Source organism: Telmatherina bonti (genome assembly GCF_933228915.1).
Source record: "Telmatherina bonti genome assembly, chromosome: 2".
Lineage (NCBI taxonomy): Eukaryota > Metazoa > Chordata > Actinopteri > Atheriniformes > Telmatherinidae > Telmatherina > Telmatherina bonti.
This window is the reverse complement of record NC_136620.1, coordinates 25,580,313-25,594,224: the sequence shown is the minus strand read 5'-3', so window position 1 is coordinate 25,594,224 and position 13,912 is coordinate 25,580,313. Positions and strand designations below refer to the sequence as shown.

Sequence of the window (13,912 nt, the reverse complement as noted above, 5' to 3'; positions counted from 1 at the left end):
ACTACAACTACTTCTATTTCTGATTAGTATCTTGTCTATTTGGTGCAATCTGAGATGCTGTTATCGTTTAAAATTAAGAACAAGTTGAACATAGTCATCTCACATGCCTGTGGATTATCTGGTCATTCACCTTTTTTGTCACCTACACAAAGACTTTCATCATTTATTTAACACGAACACTGCTTCAGTTTTCAGACATTTTTTAATTCAAGCAAAGATAATAATTTCAGCTTGTTCCAGACTTTTAAAAGTTTATTTTGAACAAATTTGTTCTTTTAAAAATTATTTATTGTTGTTGTTTTGATGCATTTTTATAATGTTACAGAGAGTCTAATCACATTCAATTTTAATTTTATATTAATAAGAGGGCACATTTAAATCTATATATTTCATTGCATGTAGCACATGAAATGTAATCATTATAAAGAACAAAGTAGACTTGTGAATTAGAACAGAACCAGTAATTTTTAGCCTCATGTAAACTGCAGTAGTTGTGTCTTTAGGGGTATGACTAATCTATAACTGTGTGTCCCAAGCTTGATGGGCCACTGAAAGTTTGGAGTTAGTAAAATACTTTGGCCAGAGCAAAGCATAGAGCTCAACTGGAAAGGTTTTGAAGTTGCAGAGAATTTACCAGATTTGTGAACATGATGCGTCAGCGCATGATAATGATAACAAAAATAAAATTCTAAACATAATTTTTCCTGCTGTTGCTCTAAAAAATCTTCCTTTGCTTTTCATGTTCTAGAGTTGGGATTTGAGGCAATCATGGCTGACGCGTAAGTACCATCACTTTTAGTTTAAATCCAATGAGGAGAGGCAAAGAATTTGCTGTAAAAATTTTGGCTTGATATTAATTTTATAAAAATATCTGTGTCTTTTCTCCTAATTTGCAACACCAAAATAGACCTGTAAGTATCTATTCTAGTGAACTATAAATTACACTATTTCTTACTGTTTTCTGTTTGCTAAAGCTTTATCAAAATAAATGCCTCGATATGTTGTACCACAAAATTCAATAGAGAAAATATTAAATGGTTTTTATGTGTGAATTACAGAAAAAGTCTAAGATTTCTTCCTCTCGGAAGCTGGGATTGAAAGTAAGATTTCCATTAATTGTTTGGGAAGTTGGATGTTTTCTAATTTATTAATATTGAAAATTATGCTTGTAAACTAACTGTGCATTTGTGTAAAAAAAAAAGCTATTTTTTCTAACTCTGACAACAAGACCCTTCTTTAACATAACAGAATGAGAAAGATTATTTTAGTTCCCTCCAGCATTAGAGATGGGTAGTAGCTCACCTATAAAGCATTTATGAATGCTTTTAAAACACTTGTTACATCCTTGTTAAGTTTTTACAGTTTTTACAATCCATGTTGTGCAAATGTCCATTCCACTAATCTGGAAAGGCGTTTACTTTTGATATTTTTTTCCTCCTAAGATTAGACTGTTGGCAGTCGCTTCTCAGATGCTGCAGGAGGAAAATGAGCAGAAGCTGAAGGAAAAAGAAACAGCACTTACAGAGAGACTTCCTCCTTTAAATCTGTCTGGCCTATCTTTGCAAGACCTGCAGGTACTTGATTATATAAGTAAATATTTTCATTTGACAAATTGTAACTTTTTTCGGTTTCCAAGAATGCAATGTTAGAATTTCATCATTTTTTTACAGGACCTATGCAAAGACTTGCACCACAAGATCGATGTTGTGGACGAGGAGCGGTATGATATTGCCCTAAAAGTTTCCAAAAATGATACAGAGGTGAGCTGTTCATAGAATGAATAGCAGGAGGAAGAATGTTTTCATTTTTAATTTTCCTATTTCCATTGTTGTCTCTACATAAAAAAGGTCACAACAATGACAAAGTAATAAACTAAAGAAAATGATATAAATACTGCAATACTGCCACTTAGTGGCAGCATGCTTGTAACAACATATAGTGAGATAAAGCTATAAGCCTTTTTAGAAGAAAAATCTGCAATGACCAATATGTGACCTGTTGGGGGCAGTCCAACCCAACTATTTACAGAGGAATAAACCAATTAATGGTGTTTTTTATCTCTTCTGCAGAAATCCCATACACTGTAAAAAAGAAAAAGTTGGGTGAACTTAAAATTTCAAGGGAACAAACTTCGATAAAATTTTAAGTTGAACAGCTAAACTAAATATTTTAAGTTTTGCTTTTGAGTTTGCGCAACTCTAAATTAGGATTTTTTTACAACTCAATTGTAAGTTCCACTAAATTATCATTTTATATTGTAATAACTTTTCATCTTTACTTCTGGTAACTGTTCCACAAGTTGTACTAATTTAAAAACCTACATGGTTATAACTTTTAATCCTTACTTGCTCTAACTCTTTCATAAGTTGTAATAATGTATCTTTTTACACTGTAATAACTCAAATTCTTTCACAAAATCCACTTGAATTTGATTAAGTTAGTATAGCAGAATAATTTAAGGAAATTTAAAATTGCACACTGCTAATGTAACTCAACTTCATAATTTAATTTCAATCACTTCTAATCAAATGCATAAATAATTACAGATGCAACATACATCCCCAAAACCTTAGTTTTATTTAAACTACCAGCATTGAATCAAATAAAAAGGCAAATAAAAAAAACAGCTTGTGCTTTTATCAATATAAGAAAAATAAAAGAACTCTTGTGCTCATAAAAAAAAGAACAGTTGGACAGTCCTATGCAGTCTTGAAGGATGTGATTTCAAAGCACTGATGGTTCTGAAAGTGCAGCAGTCTCTGTGTTAGCAAAGTCATGTTGAACCTCTATGATGTAGCCGATAATGTTTCAGCTGAACAGCTTCCATGGTGTTGGTAAACTTGCAGAACTTGAACTGCATTCATTTCAATCGGAAAAACAAAGATGACAATTTGCAGGGAATTAGTAAGGCAGTCAGCAGAAATGTTATACATTACAAAAAATATTTCATAAATTTAATGACCGCAAAGACTAGACTAGACCCTTGAACTGAAAAGAGTGCATGTTCAGTGTTTTTATTTTTAATAAATTTTGCTGCAGTAAACAAAAATTACAAATAACATATACTATATATCAACCTATATCTATACCTAAACCCAACGCTTACATCAGATTAGGTTAAGAAGAATAAAACAGGGCAGTCAATTAAATGTATTTCAATGTTTTTAAACAAAAGGACAATATATCCAAGCCTGGGAACCCACGGTGGGTCATAGTACAAATATTTAAACCTATTTTTAATCAAAACCAATGTAGTAAATTCGAGGTAGGCCTATATTTTGACCAACACAATATTTTAAATATGCCTTTCCTACCATTACACTATAATAATTTTATCAACTCTGACATGACTTACATCTTATCATTTTAATATGTAAATGGTTTAACATTAAATAATAAATTAAGTGTTTTATTGAACTCGGCATGATGCGAATGTAAATACAAAAAAGTGTTAAACAAACTGCTCCATATTGTCCTCATATTTAGTACATGAAATATCAGCTAATGTGTTAGCATTAAAACACTAATGGCTACTCCTTTAGCTGCAGCTAATAGGCGAGCATGAATTAACTGAATACTAACCAGAAGAAGATAACATGTCTTGTCCTGTTTGAACGGTATCAGCCCAGATAAGCTAGCTGCTAACTCATGCAGCAGTTATGCTCACCGCTGCTGAGTGAAAAGCTGTTTGTGTTTAAATATTGAAAATGTGTGGGTTGCCCTCTCCATAAATCTACAACATACTACACAACACTAGTCAACAATTCCCATACCATTTAAACTTAATTTAAATAAAAACTTACACAGTCAAGTGAGACTTCAAGTGAAAATTGCAAACTCAAAAAGTTGGTTTTCCCGCATTTTACAACGAAGAAATTAAAGTTAGCAGAACTGTTGTCCCTTGTATTGAACTCCAACTTAAAGTTATCATTTTTAACGACTCACCTAATTGTTTTGGGGCAAATAACTTGCTTGTTTTGTTGTGATTACTAACACTATTGCTTTAAATGCCATTAATACATATTTTCAAGTTTTACCTACTTAAATGACTGTTTCAGGCCAACCAATACAAGATTTTTTTGCAGTGTATTACTTAGCTGAAGTATCTCATTCTTAAGCTGCAAAATACTTAATTCTTTACCGTTTACAACAATAAAGAAGCTACTTAAAGGTCAAATAGCATTTTCCATAGCAATATGATATTTAATTGTTAGAAAATGTACAAACAGGCTGTCAGAGTTCTATTAAACTTCCTGCTTTGATTTATTACTGTTGTTTTATTATCATTACCATCATAGCCGATTTCTTAGGAAAGATACATTACCATATCCATAGGTAAATTTTCATCATGTAAAAACATGATTAAGGAAAATCCCAATTCTAACAATAGATGAACTTTTAAAAACTTAAAAACTGTCACAAGGTTTATATGTTTTTAATACATATTTGACAATAAATCATATAATTGTTATTTCAAATGCTAAATGTATGTTTTGATCATCAGTGAATCTAACAGCGCATATAACACAAATGTTGGACTGTAAGGGTGGAAATCACAATATGGGTAAAAATAAGCTACTTAGTGGAGGTCGGCACTCTGTTACTTCAGAAACTACAAATGTATTCAAACAGGCTTTTATTCTGTTTAAGATAAGAAACTCTGAACTGGCTTTGTAACTTACTTTATTTCAGACTGTTAGATGTTGATATTTTTTAGACAAACAGCTAACTATGTTCTACCTAAATTACTGATCTAATACAATCGATCAATGAATAATTCCATAAAGCCAAATTCTATTGCAATTTTTAACCTTTTTCCAACATGCTTCAGATAATCTGAGTTAATAGCATCTGTTGAGCATGAGAGCAAAATTTAGCCCTAGAAACACTTAAAACAAACCATAAATCAAGTCTGAAATTTAATCCCCAATATATGATCAAATGCACATACTGTACCTTATCATAGATGCACATTTCTTTTCAAATCCATATATGAAAAAGGAAAAGCGAGCAAGTTGTAGATGATGTAGAAGAAACCTCATAAAAAAACTCAGTAGACTCATGACTTGTAGGATAAAAAGGTGACAACGGGTCTTCTGCCATGTATTGTTTTGATCAGATTCAAAACATGAACCTGAAGATCACTGAGCTTCAGAGTAAGTTCAAGAAGCCACACCTGAAGCGAGTGAAGATCTCAGCTGAAGCCATGCTGAGTGTTCTGTTGGGCTCCAAACATAAAGAATCCATTGACTTCAAGGCAAACCTCAAAACAGTCAAGAAGGAAGAGGAGAAGGTGAGTCTTGTTTCTGCTTTGACTCTCATGAATTTTTATACAATGCCTCTTCATGTTAAAATGGTCTGTTTCATTTTGGCTGTTTGTCTGTAATATATTATTTCTTTAACAGAAAGAGGAGGTTACAGACTGGCGTAAAAATGTGGAGGCTATGTCTGGCATGGAAGGCAGGAAGAAGCTGTTTGATGCATCTGGCAACTAAAGAAATTGCTTTTGCTCAAGAGATGCTTTCAACTTTTTCTGATATCGCTTAATTTCTCATCTAAATTATCCTAAAATGTGAACAATGAGCAGGATGAACTTTTAAAATTGGAAGAGGAATCAAGTGGGTTTTTGTTTTTCTTGTTTTGTTTTCTTTTAAAAACTTATTTATGGAAACAAACACAACAAGAAAAGAACTGTATGCTGATAAAAGGCTGATTTAAAGGCACTTCATCTTTATAAGTACAGTTTTTTTTTTGTGTTTAAAATGGATGAACATTTGCATCAATTCCTCACCACAGCCTTGAGATGGCAGTATAGTTCTTTATAATCATCATTACGCACTGACAAACCTTAAGACTTTTGTTTAGAGTGTAGATGGTGGAAGATTATAGTGTAGACCTTAAGGGACACCAGCTGCTAGATCATTATCTGTCATGACAAACTGTCTTATCATTTGCTAGACATCCAAATGTACTGGCCATTAAAGATGTGTCTTAAAAATAAAAAGTATTATTGCTGTTTTGTAAATATTTTTGCAGGTCGAATATTTACTTTAAAGGGTCTGCTTTTTTCTTTTTTTCTACACTGTATGATCTAAAAATGACCTTTGAGTGTTTGAACAGATTAAATCAAGCACATATTAAGTCATGAAAGCTCTTCAGACTTCACCATCTCCAAGCAGATAGATGGAGAAACGAAGAAAGCATCACATGTGGACAGTCCCAGTAAGAACTTTCACACCTCACACATGTGGGACATAGGAGATGCAAGAATGGTGAGGACAGAGGGTCTATTTTAGTGAGCCACTCACATGAGCGTTGGAATCCATATATCTACCCTCTTTCATCCCTTCTCATCTCAGAAAAAGACGGCTGTGGGTATTTGTCACCTACCTAAGAAGGTAAGGTAAGAGCCATATTTTATCTGGAAAGTGGATAGTAAACCAAAGAGAGCAATTTTACCAGCAGAGACTTTATGAGGACTTTGTTGCTACTTCACAATTGACTGTATTTTAACAATACAAGGTGTAATTTCACTTGTAACAGTAATTAAGTTAATGCCATTTTTTATTTGCGAATACTTGCAGCAGAGTGAATATTACATTTCTTTTTAACATAAACTCTTTTATGTGAATGAGGGCAGAAAAATCCAAGTCTGAGCGTTTTTCCTAATCTTGTTTTGATCTCTGTGTTATACTCTATCAACTTCTGGCATCTTTGGTAACGACTGACAGTTTATTTGTCAAAGAGATCATTTTATCTTTGGTTTATATACAACATTGCACATTGTGCTTTCTGCTATGTTTGTAAATTAATTCATCATACGGGAAATGTATTGAGCAAAACGGATCAATTCTGAGGGTTAATTTGGCTCTGTTTTTATGTATCTTGCTTAAATGTACTAGCAGAAATGATCTTGTCTTTTCTTCTCATGTTTTCTTGTACTGACAGATTTAAAAGGGAGAACAGAGAACCGCAGCCATGTCTGAAGCGTAAGTATTCACTTATTTTTATCACCCTTTAACTCAGATAATAAGCAAGACTTCATGAGATGTTAAAAAAGTGTGTTGTTTTCTGTCTTTTTGCATTATGGATGCCACTTCTGTTCTTTCTTAGGCCTTCGGTGAGTTGAGTTTGTCTTTAATAGATTGATGTGTAAATTAAAATCATGTTTTGTAAAAGAATAAAACTAGCTATCTTTAGCTAGCTCAGCCAGTAGGCATTTTGGTTCTATTAATTCATATTGGCTTTATAAATTTAATAACAAATAACTAATTTCATAATCTGAACATCAAATTTTGTATGTTATAAAGTCTAGATAAACAACAGGGACTTGATTTATTGACATGAATGTTAATTTATGTAAAGATTTGCTGTGCCCCCCCAATCTATTAGTAATTTCAAAACTACATCCATGTAAAAAAAAGAAACAAAAAAATCTCACTAACTCAATAAATTAAAACTAAATTGAATTTGCTCCTCACTTTGGTTTCTTTTCTAGAAACCAAAGCCAAAAATCTCTGCATCACGGAGACTGTTTTTGAAGGTAAGTTGTTGTGTACATATGTGTAAATATCATTTTCTGTAAGCATCTTAACAAAACATTGTTTTTATATTGTCTTTTTCTATCTTGCTTTTTTAGACCAAACTGCTAAAAAAGGCCATGACATTGCTTGAAAATGAAAAGCAAGTCAGAAAAGATGAAAGAGAGAGGATCCTTTCTGAGAGAGTGCCAACCCTCCAAGTGTCTGGTCTGTCTGTGCAGGAATTACAGGTATCAAAACCATTTTTATCTGCTAAGGGATGCATCAGGTACCAGCAACCAAACAACGTTCAAATGCTAAAAAGTTCAAACAAACATATATGTCTTTAAAGAGTAATTTGTCTCAAATCCCTTTCCCAACTTGTAATGGTGTGTGACCAGATGGGACATAATTAGTTTGGGATTTTTTGCTGGGGTTTCAGAGATTTCTGTGACTAACCATCCTAACTGTCCAAAGCATTGACAAACCTCAACAGTAATGACTATAACGACAAAAACAAATGTCTAAAGTCTCTATAGGAATACTTAGAAAACATTTTCAATGGAAACAATATCCAAAAAAATGATTAATCATAGAAACTCTAAAGCATGTCTTGCATATATTTGTGCTAATTGTTTAATTAGTCCACATACATGTTACAACATCTTTGTAAATTGCTTCTTACTTTAACAATTTTTCCATGAAATTTTCTACATCAGTTTAAATCTGATTCACAAAAGATTTCTGTCCACAGAATCTTTGCAAGGAGCTGCACCAGAAAATTGATAAGGTTGATGAAGAGCGCTATGATATTGCAGCTAAAGTGACAATAAATGACAGAGAGGTAAGTAATGGATGAACTAGAACTAAGAAACGATGTTTAAAGAACTGATGTGCTTTTCTATTTCCAACTAAACATCTCCACCACAAGGTCACAGGAGATTCAGTATGCACCAAATATCTTGTGGTAAATTGTGTTAAGGATGGCTTTCTGTTTTTATCCTGGAAAAAGATACAGGACCTGTCTCAAAAGATTTTTGAGCTAAAAGGCAAGATGAAGAGACCAAACCTGAGGAGGGTGAGGGTGTCTGCAGATGCCATGCTGGGAGCTCTGTTGGGTGCAAAGGTCAAAGAGTCTGTGGACTTCAAGGCCAACCTCAAGACTGTGAAGAAAGAGGAAGAAAAGGTAAGACAAGCATGTTTAAACTTACATGTTATTCGGTTTAGTTTCATTTAATTTATTTATATATCACAATAAAGAAAATACATTTCTGTCTGGTTAAGCTCAGTAAGATCTACCTAAAATTTAGGGCCCCTAATGTAACACTTGCCATATAACTCCACAGAAAGAAGAGGTGACTGACTGGCGTAAGAATGTGGACGCCATGTCTGGAATGGAGGGCAGGAAGAAGCTGTTTGATGCTGGCCAGTAGATTTGATGTGAAGATCTCTGTGAAGGTGCTTGCAGTAGTAAAACATATGGATACAGATGTTTTTTTCCTCTTAATTATGTTCACTTTACAATTAAATGAATTAATCCGAAGACCAGTTGAATTGCACAGTTAATGTTTGGAACTGGCAATAAGTGACATTTTGACTTAGATTTTCTATGAATACATATTGTTTGTTTGCATTATAAAACATATGTATTTAACATATGAGGGCACTTAATTGCATTTGCAGCTTTTAGCACATCATATTTCTCTAATCTCTGTGCCACTGTTTGTCCATTTTCTTTTAATAATGTTGCAGTGCTATTTGGCCTTATATATACATGAAATCACCAATATTAACAGGAATTACTAGTAGGCTTAATTCTTATCTTTTTTTTTTTTTGCATTTTTCCTATGCATTATCCTTGCTTCACGCACATGCCCACCTGTTAAACTGGACTTATAAATAGACTGGATACACATTCCAGAGGCAACATATTTATTGAGTCAGCTGTTTAAAATGAAAATGATTACTTACACATTATAATCAAAAGTGTTTTGATTTGTGTATCAAAGAATAAAATGTATTTATTTATCAAAGGACAATTTCTTTTCTTACAGCACTACAATCTTGTATGCGTACCATTTTATTGTTTGAAATCTTTTCATATGCATCTTTAAATGTTGTAAAAAGTTCTCTCACTTGGTTTATATCCATCAATCATTGAAACATCAAGAATTCCATATACAAGGTTAGCCTAAATTTAGCTGGAAGCGTAATGTCTGTATAAATATCAGTATTTTTGGCTAATGTTCACATATAAACCAGGGACTTCAGTTGTTCCCCACAAGCTAAGTTATACTTTGGGGTTAAGGGTGAATTTTTAAACGACATCTTAAAACGGTAAATGCAAACTGTGATAGCCCCAAATAATGCAGCACTTAAAAACTTGGAACTTGTATAAACTCTACAGTAGTCTTCCAACATATTTTATTATTATTAATTAACTATTAATATTATTTCTGATTTAGCTTTTTGGAATTATTTTTTTTATTTTTTTTTTATTGACGATCAATAACAAATCTAAAGGCGGCACAATGTGATGTAAGACTAGTTTGTTCCATGTTTATTTTTTTCGGGAGGGTTTTCCTCGCGTATACTTACAGCATTTTTCATATACTTGCAACCTAAGCTATCAAAAAATGATATAAATATCTTACAAATACTATAAAAGGTATCTTTCATATAAACCAAAAAGCCCAACGACCTGCTACAGAGCGCAGTCGGCTTGTATCTCACCAACACATCCACAGCGCTGACTGTACCTCCCCTCTCATCTTGCACGGTGAACGTGCCCACAACCGTTCATGCTCCTCCTAATATGGGCAAAACGCTCGCCAAAGGAAACGCCCATAAGCGACGTTTAGCGTTCCAATTGGACAATGACTACGTCAATCACGAACATCCTGAGAACGTTGTGGCCTGCAGCTCACTGTCAACACATAGCCGGGTGCTCCATCCACATTTTCACCGTATTTAAAACCCACGCAGGGTAAGATATACGTTTTGGTTTTTTTTTTTAAAAAACATCCTAATCATTTTTGGACGAGGTTGTCAAAAGCCTGTAGTGTGTTGGATTTATATATCGACTCGATAGATCTTGTAATGTGATTATAAGGATGTTCACCCAGCCTGCACTCAGTACTACATAATATCAGCCTGCTATGTGGGAACACTGGTATGACTGCCTTTTTTAAATATGTTTGCTTGTATACTTTTTTTTTCAATGGACCTGCAGTCTGAATAAATGCATAAAGAAGAAATACCAGTTCTGACTTATATTTGTAGGCCGTTTTATTAAGATGTGTGATAAGAGACTAAATGCACAGTTTCATGCATCCTTTAGAGTTAGCTGAACACCAAACAAACCTCCAGTCGTTGTGTGTATATTAGTTAACTGTGTCAGTAAGTTGTTTTCTGTCTTGCCCATGAGGAATTGCTGATTAGGGCAAGTGCTGGAGATGTAACCGCCTTCAGCCGGTCTCTTTTTTTGGAAACAACCTTTAACCTTTTACTGGCACTCCCTCCAGGAATTCCCTTCTCCTGGACCCAGACCACCAAACCAGTTTAATCTGTTAAAATATCTGTGATTATCATCTTTATTATCATTAATGCTATTATGTGGGTTAATTTCTGATTGTATTGTTTTGTGCTGCAAGTGTTCGGATGTCCAAGTACAAACTCTTTCTGCTGAGGCATGGAGAGGGGGCCTGGAACAAAGAGAACCGTTTCTGCAGCTGGGTTGACCAGAAGCTGAGCGAGGATGGGGTGAAGGAGGCTCAGGACTGTGGCAAGCTCCTTAAGGAGCAGGGCTACAAGTTTGACTTGGTGTTTACCTCCATACTCAGCCGATCTATCCAGACAGCATGGCTGGTGCTGGAGGCTATGGGCCAGGAGTGGGTCCCAGTGGTTAAGTCTTGGAGGCTTAATGAGAGACACTACGGAGCCTTGATTGGACTTAACCGGGCTGAGATGGCTCAGCAACATGGAGAGGAACAGGTGAAGTTGTGGAGAAGAAGCTACGACATCACTCCACCACCAATTGATGAATCCCACCCTTACTTCCTGGAAATCTACAATGACCGCAGATACACCACTTGTGATGTGCCAATCGAGAACCTTCCCCGAGCTGAGAGCCTGAAGGAGGTGTTGGATAGACTCCTGCCATACTGGGACAGCTCTGTGGTCCCTGAGATAAAGAAAGGCAAGACTGTGCTGATTTCCGCCCATGGAAACAGCTGCAGGGCCCTGCTGAAACACCTGGAAGGTATGTTACTGAACAAAGCCCATATCAATTGGACTGTTTAAGTTTTCTTGTTTGTTCTTGGAGAATGTGTTTACTTTAAGTCAGCAGCTGTTTCTTCAGCTGTTTCTGTTTCTAGTCATCAGTCATTGAATGAGGAAGGACATATTTTAAGTTCCAGAAATGGAAGGTTGAACTTGTGTAAAAAGGCCAGTGAGTTTATGTTACATTTGGATATGGCAACGAAATCCACGCTGGCCTTTTATTGCACTAGTAAGCCTTGGGGGCTCTGTATGTCACAGCTCTCTCAGCAACTTAACACATATTGACAGCTACTGTCAACATGCAATGCAGGATACATGCATGCTTCTGTCATAGATTTCTTGAATACATTGGATAATAAAGGCAAAAAACACACAGTAAGCTGTCATTAAACCTTGTTATCTGTTTTATATAGTGTGTCTAAAACAACATGTTGTGCACTATATTGTATAACACAGTGAGATATTCTAATTTTATCAACTTTGTGAAACACTTTGTGACAAGTGTCTGTAGAAGATGCTATTTATAGGCACTACTATGTTATAATCACTATACAATAACACATTTCTTAAATAAAACATTGTTATTTTATTCCTACAACTTTTTTTTCCAACAGGCGTATCAGATAAGGATATTGCCAAAGTGACTTTACCTACAGGGATACCTGTGCTGCTTGAGCTGGATGAAAACCTCAAGCCTGTGACGCCACGACAACTGTTGGGAGACCAGGCAAAGATTCAGGCAGCCATTAAAAAGGTGGAGGACCAAGGAAAAGCCAAACCAACAACTTGAATACATCAGAATATGTAAAAGACTACACTCACCCCGGCTCTCATCGCCTATGTTATTATTTATGACATAGGATGGCAGCCAGACTCTTCAGCAGACTTGTTTTACTAATTACACAAACGTGAGCAGGATGACAGATTGTAGTTGATTAGATTTTGAGGACAAGTCTAAATTTTTACAGCTGAGTAACTGTGTGTGCTAATCAGCCCAATCAGGAAGCCGCTTGCAAGTGTTGCCGATCCGGCTGATCATGCTTGCTCGGAAAAACATTGTACTGTAAATTTTTCAGCATAGCGCTGAATTGTATTATCGGTGTAAGCACTAAAGAAGCCTTTAGTCTTCATCTTATTTGTGATGAAATGCACCCACTTCTCCTTCAGTGGTGACTCTACTAAAGTAGTTATTTATTTATTTACTTAGAAACTCTACTTTGCTGAGTTACAGTGAAGTAATTAAGCTAAAAGAAAAAAGTTCCTATAGGTATTATAAAGTATGCTTATCTGTTATACTGGTCAGCTTCAGGATTATTTACTTAGATTTTAAACATGTGCCTTCACTCATAATTTGGTTTTTTAAAAAGCTCCTATAAAGTATCAAACAGCTGTTATTTAAGAATGAAAGCACCCTGCTAACAAGCCTTACCTCACAAAAACTGTGAATCAGGACCTTCATTCCAGAAATTTGCATATCTGCAAGCAACAGAAGTGCTGTAAATACTGATATAACGTGTGTGTACATATATTAATTTGCCAATATGTCAAAGGGGTCTTCCGGGTGAGATAATTACAGCAGCTTTTTGTGATGATCAACTCTGACAAAGAATGGGTTGTGTTTAAAAAGACAACATATTGGTTTGATAACTGGTTCGTGCGTTGCACTTTTGGAGGGGGATTTTGGGAGGAATTTTAGAAATGTGTCCCTTTGTTACAGAAGAAGCAACTGTGATTTAAAAATATTTTATACAAATGTGATCAGCATAAGTGTCATACAGTCTGATTTATTATCATAATTGGGTCATTCGATGTTTTTTTTTTTAAACGTTAAGATGATATAAGAAGTGACAGTGTAACAAATAGCACTGTGTGTGTTGTAGCTGTGTTTTAGTTTGGGAGAAGTTGTTAAATGTACGTATTTTGTGCCTATTTTCTCTGCATGTATGCCACATTGTCCCATCACTGTCACTGTGTACACTGGCTTATATGGGTCATCAGTGGAAATGGATAAATGAAGGCTGCACTGATATGTTTGCAGTTTCATGTAATATGTTTCCTGCTGTTTACCAGTTCAAGATTGGCTTGATGAAATAAAAGGAGCCTCAAACCTT

At 34.8% G+C, this 13,912-nt stretch overlaps 3 protein-coding genes and 1 long non-coding RNA gene across 12 annotated transcripts in view; 3 read left to right on the top strand and 1 right to left on the bottom strand.

The window, feature by feature from the left end:
* Positions 1–7,487, top strand: part of LOC306765640 (troponin I, slow skeletal muscle-like) — a 7,756-nt gene extending 269 nt beyond the window's left edge. For 2 of the 8 annotated variants that reach the window (XM_079253124.1, XM_079253125.1), the window contains exons 2-7: positions 749–783; positions 1,059–1,100; positions 1,443–1,574; positions 1,671–1,760; positions 5,120–5,293; positions 5,406–7,487. In XM_079253124.1, the coding sequence (XP_079109250.1) occupies positions 1,470–1,574; positions 1,671–1,760; positions 5,120–5,293; positions 5,406–5,495 (459 nt within the window). In that variant the 5' untranslated portion in view covers positions 749–783; positions 1,059–1,100; positions 1,443–1,469 and the 3' untranslated portion in view covers positions 5,496–7,487. Of the gene's footprint in view, positions 1–748; positions 784–1,019; positions 1,101–1,442; positions 1,575–1,670; positions 1,761–5,119; positions 5,294–5,405 lie in introns of those variants that run through there. The other 6 variants (XR_013771571.1, XR_013771573.1, XR_013771572.1 and 3 more) reach the window with 6 other exon arrangements.
* The window catches only part of LOC306765720, a 24,480-nt gene extending 14,155 nt beyond the window's left edge, over positions 1–10,325 (bottom strand). Inside the window, exons 1-2 of the long non-coding RNA XR_013771576.1 lie at positions 10,254–10,325; positions 8,590–8,683 (exon numbers count right to left, since the gene is read on the bottom strand). This is a non-coding gene — a long non-coding RNA (uncharacterized lncRNA). The remainder of the gene's footprint in view (positions 1–8,589; positions 8,684–10,253) is intronic.
* Positions 7,492–9,553, top strand: LOC306765692 (troponin I, slow skeletal muscle-like). The gene is made up of 5 exons (XM_079253176.1): positions 7,492–7,543; positions 7,640–7,771; positions 8,275–8,364; positions 8,533–8,706; positions 8,867–9,553. Exons 2-5 carry the CDS (start codon positions 7,661–7,663, stop codon positions 8,951–8,953), a joined length of 462 nt encoding a protein of 153 aa, XP_079109302.1. The 5' UTR covers positions 7,492–7,543; positions 7,640–7,660; the 3' UTR covers positions 8,954–9,553.
* Positions 10,273–13,912, top strand: bpgm (2,3-bisphosphoglycerate mutase). 2 transcript variants are annotated; one of them, XM_079253104.1, is made up of 3 exons: positions 10,273–10,506; positions 11,174–11,781; positions 12,416–13,912. In XM_079253104.1, exons 1-3 carry the CDS (start codon positions 10,397–10,399, stop codon positions 12,589–12,591), a joined length of 894 nt encoding a protein of 297 aa, XP_079109230.1. In that variant the 5' UTR covers positions 10,273–10,396; the 3' UTR covers positions 12,592–13,912. The 2 variants fall into 2 exon arrangements, with proteins under 2 accessions (XP_079109230.1, XP_079109231.1); XM_079253105.1 differs by having other exon boundaries at positions 10,408–10,692.

Bases quoted from the DNA above. Each gene is read 5' to 3' on its own strand.
- LOC306765692 (XM_079253176.1), top strand. From the start codon at position 7,661: ATGACATTGCTTGAAAATGAAAAGCAAGTCAGAAAAGATGAAAGAGAG. The intron at 7,772-8,274 runs GTATCAAAACCA...TTCTGTCCACAG, and splicing joins TGTCTGTGCAGGAATTACAG to AATCTTTGCAAGGAGCTGCA. The intron at 8,365-8,532 runs GTAAGTAATGGA...TCCTGGAAAAAG, and splicing joins TGACAATAAATGACAGAGAG to ATACAGGACCTGTCTCAAAA.
- bpgm (XM_079253104.1), top strand. From the start codon at position 10,397: ATGACTACGTCAATCACGAACATCCTGAGAACGTTGTGGCCTGCAGCT. The intron at 10,507-11,173 runs GTAAGATATACG...TTGTGCTGCAAG, and splicing joins GTATTTAAAACCCACGCAGG to TGTTCGGATGTCCAAGTACA. The intron at 11,782-12,415 runs GTATGTTACTGA...TTTTTCCAACAG, and splicing joins CCTGCTGAAACACCTGGAAG to GCGTATCAGATAAGGATATT.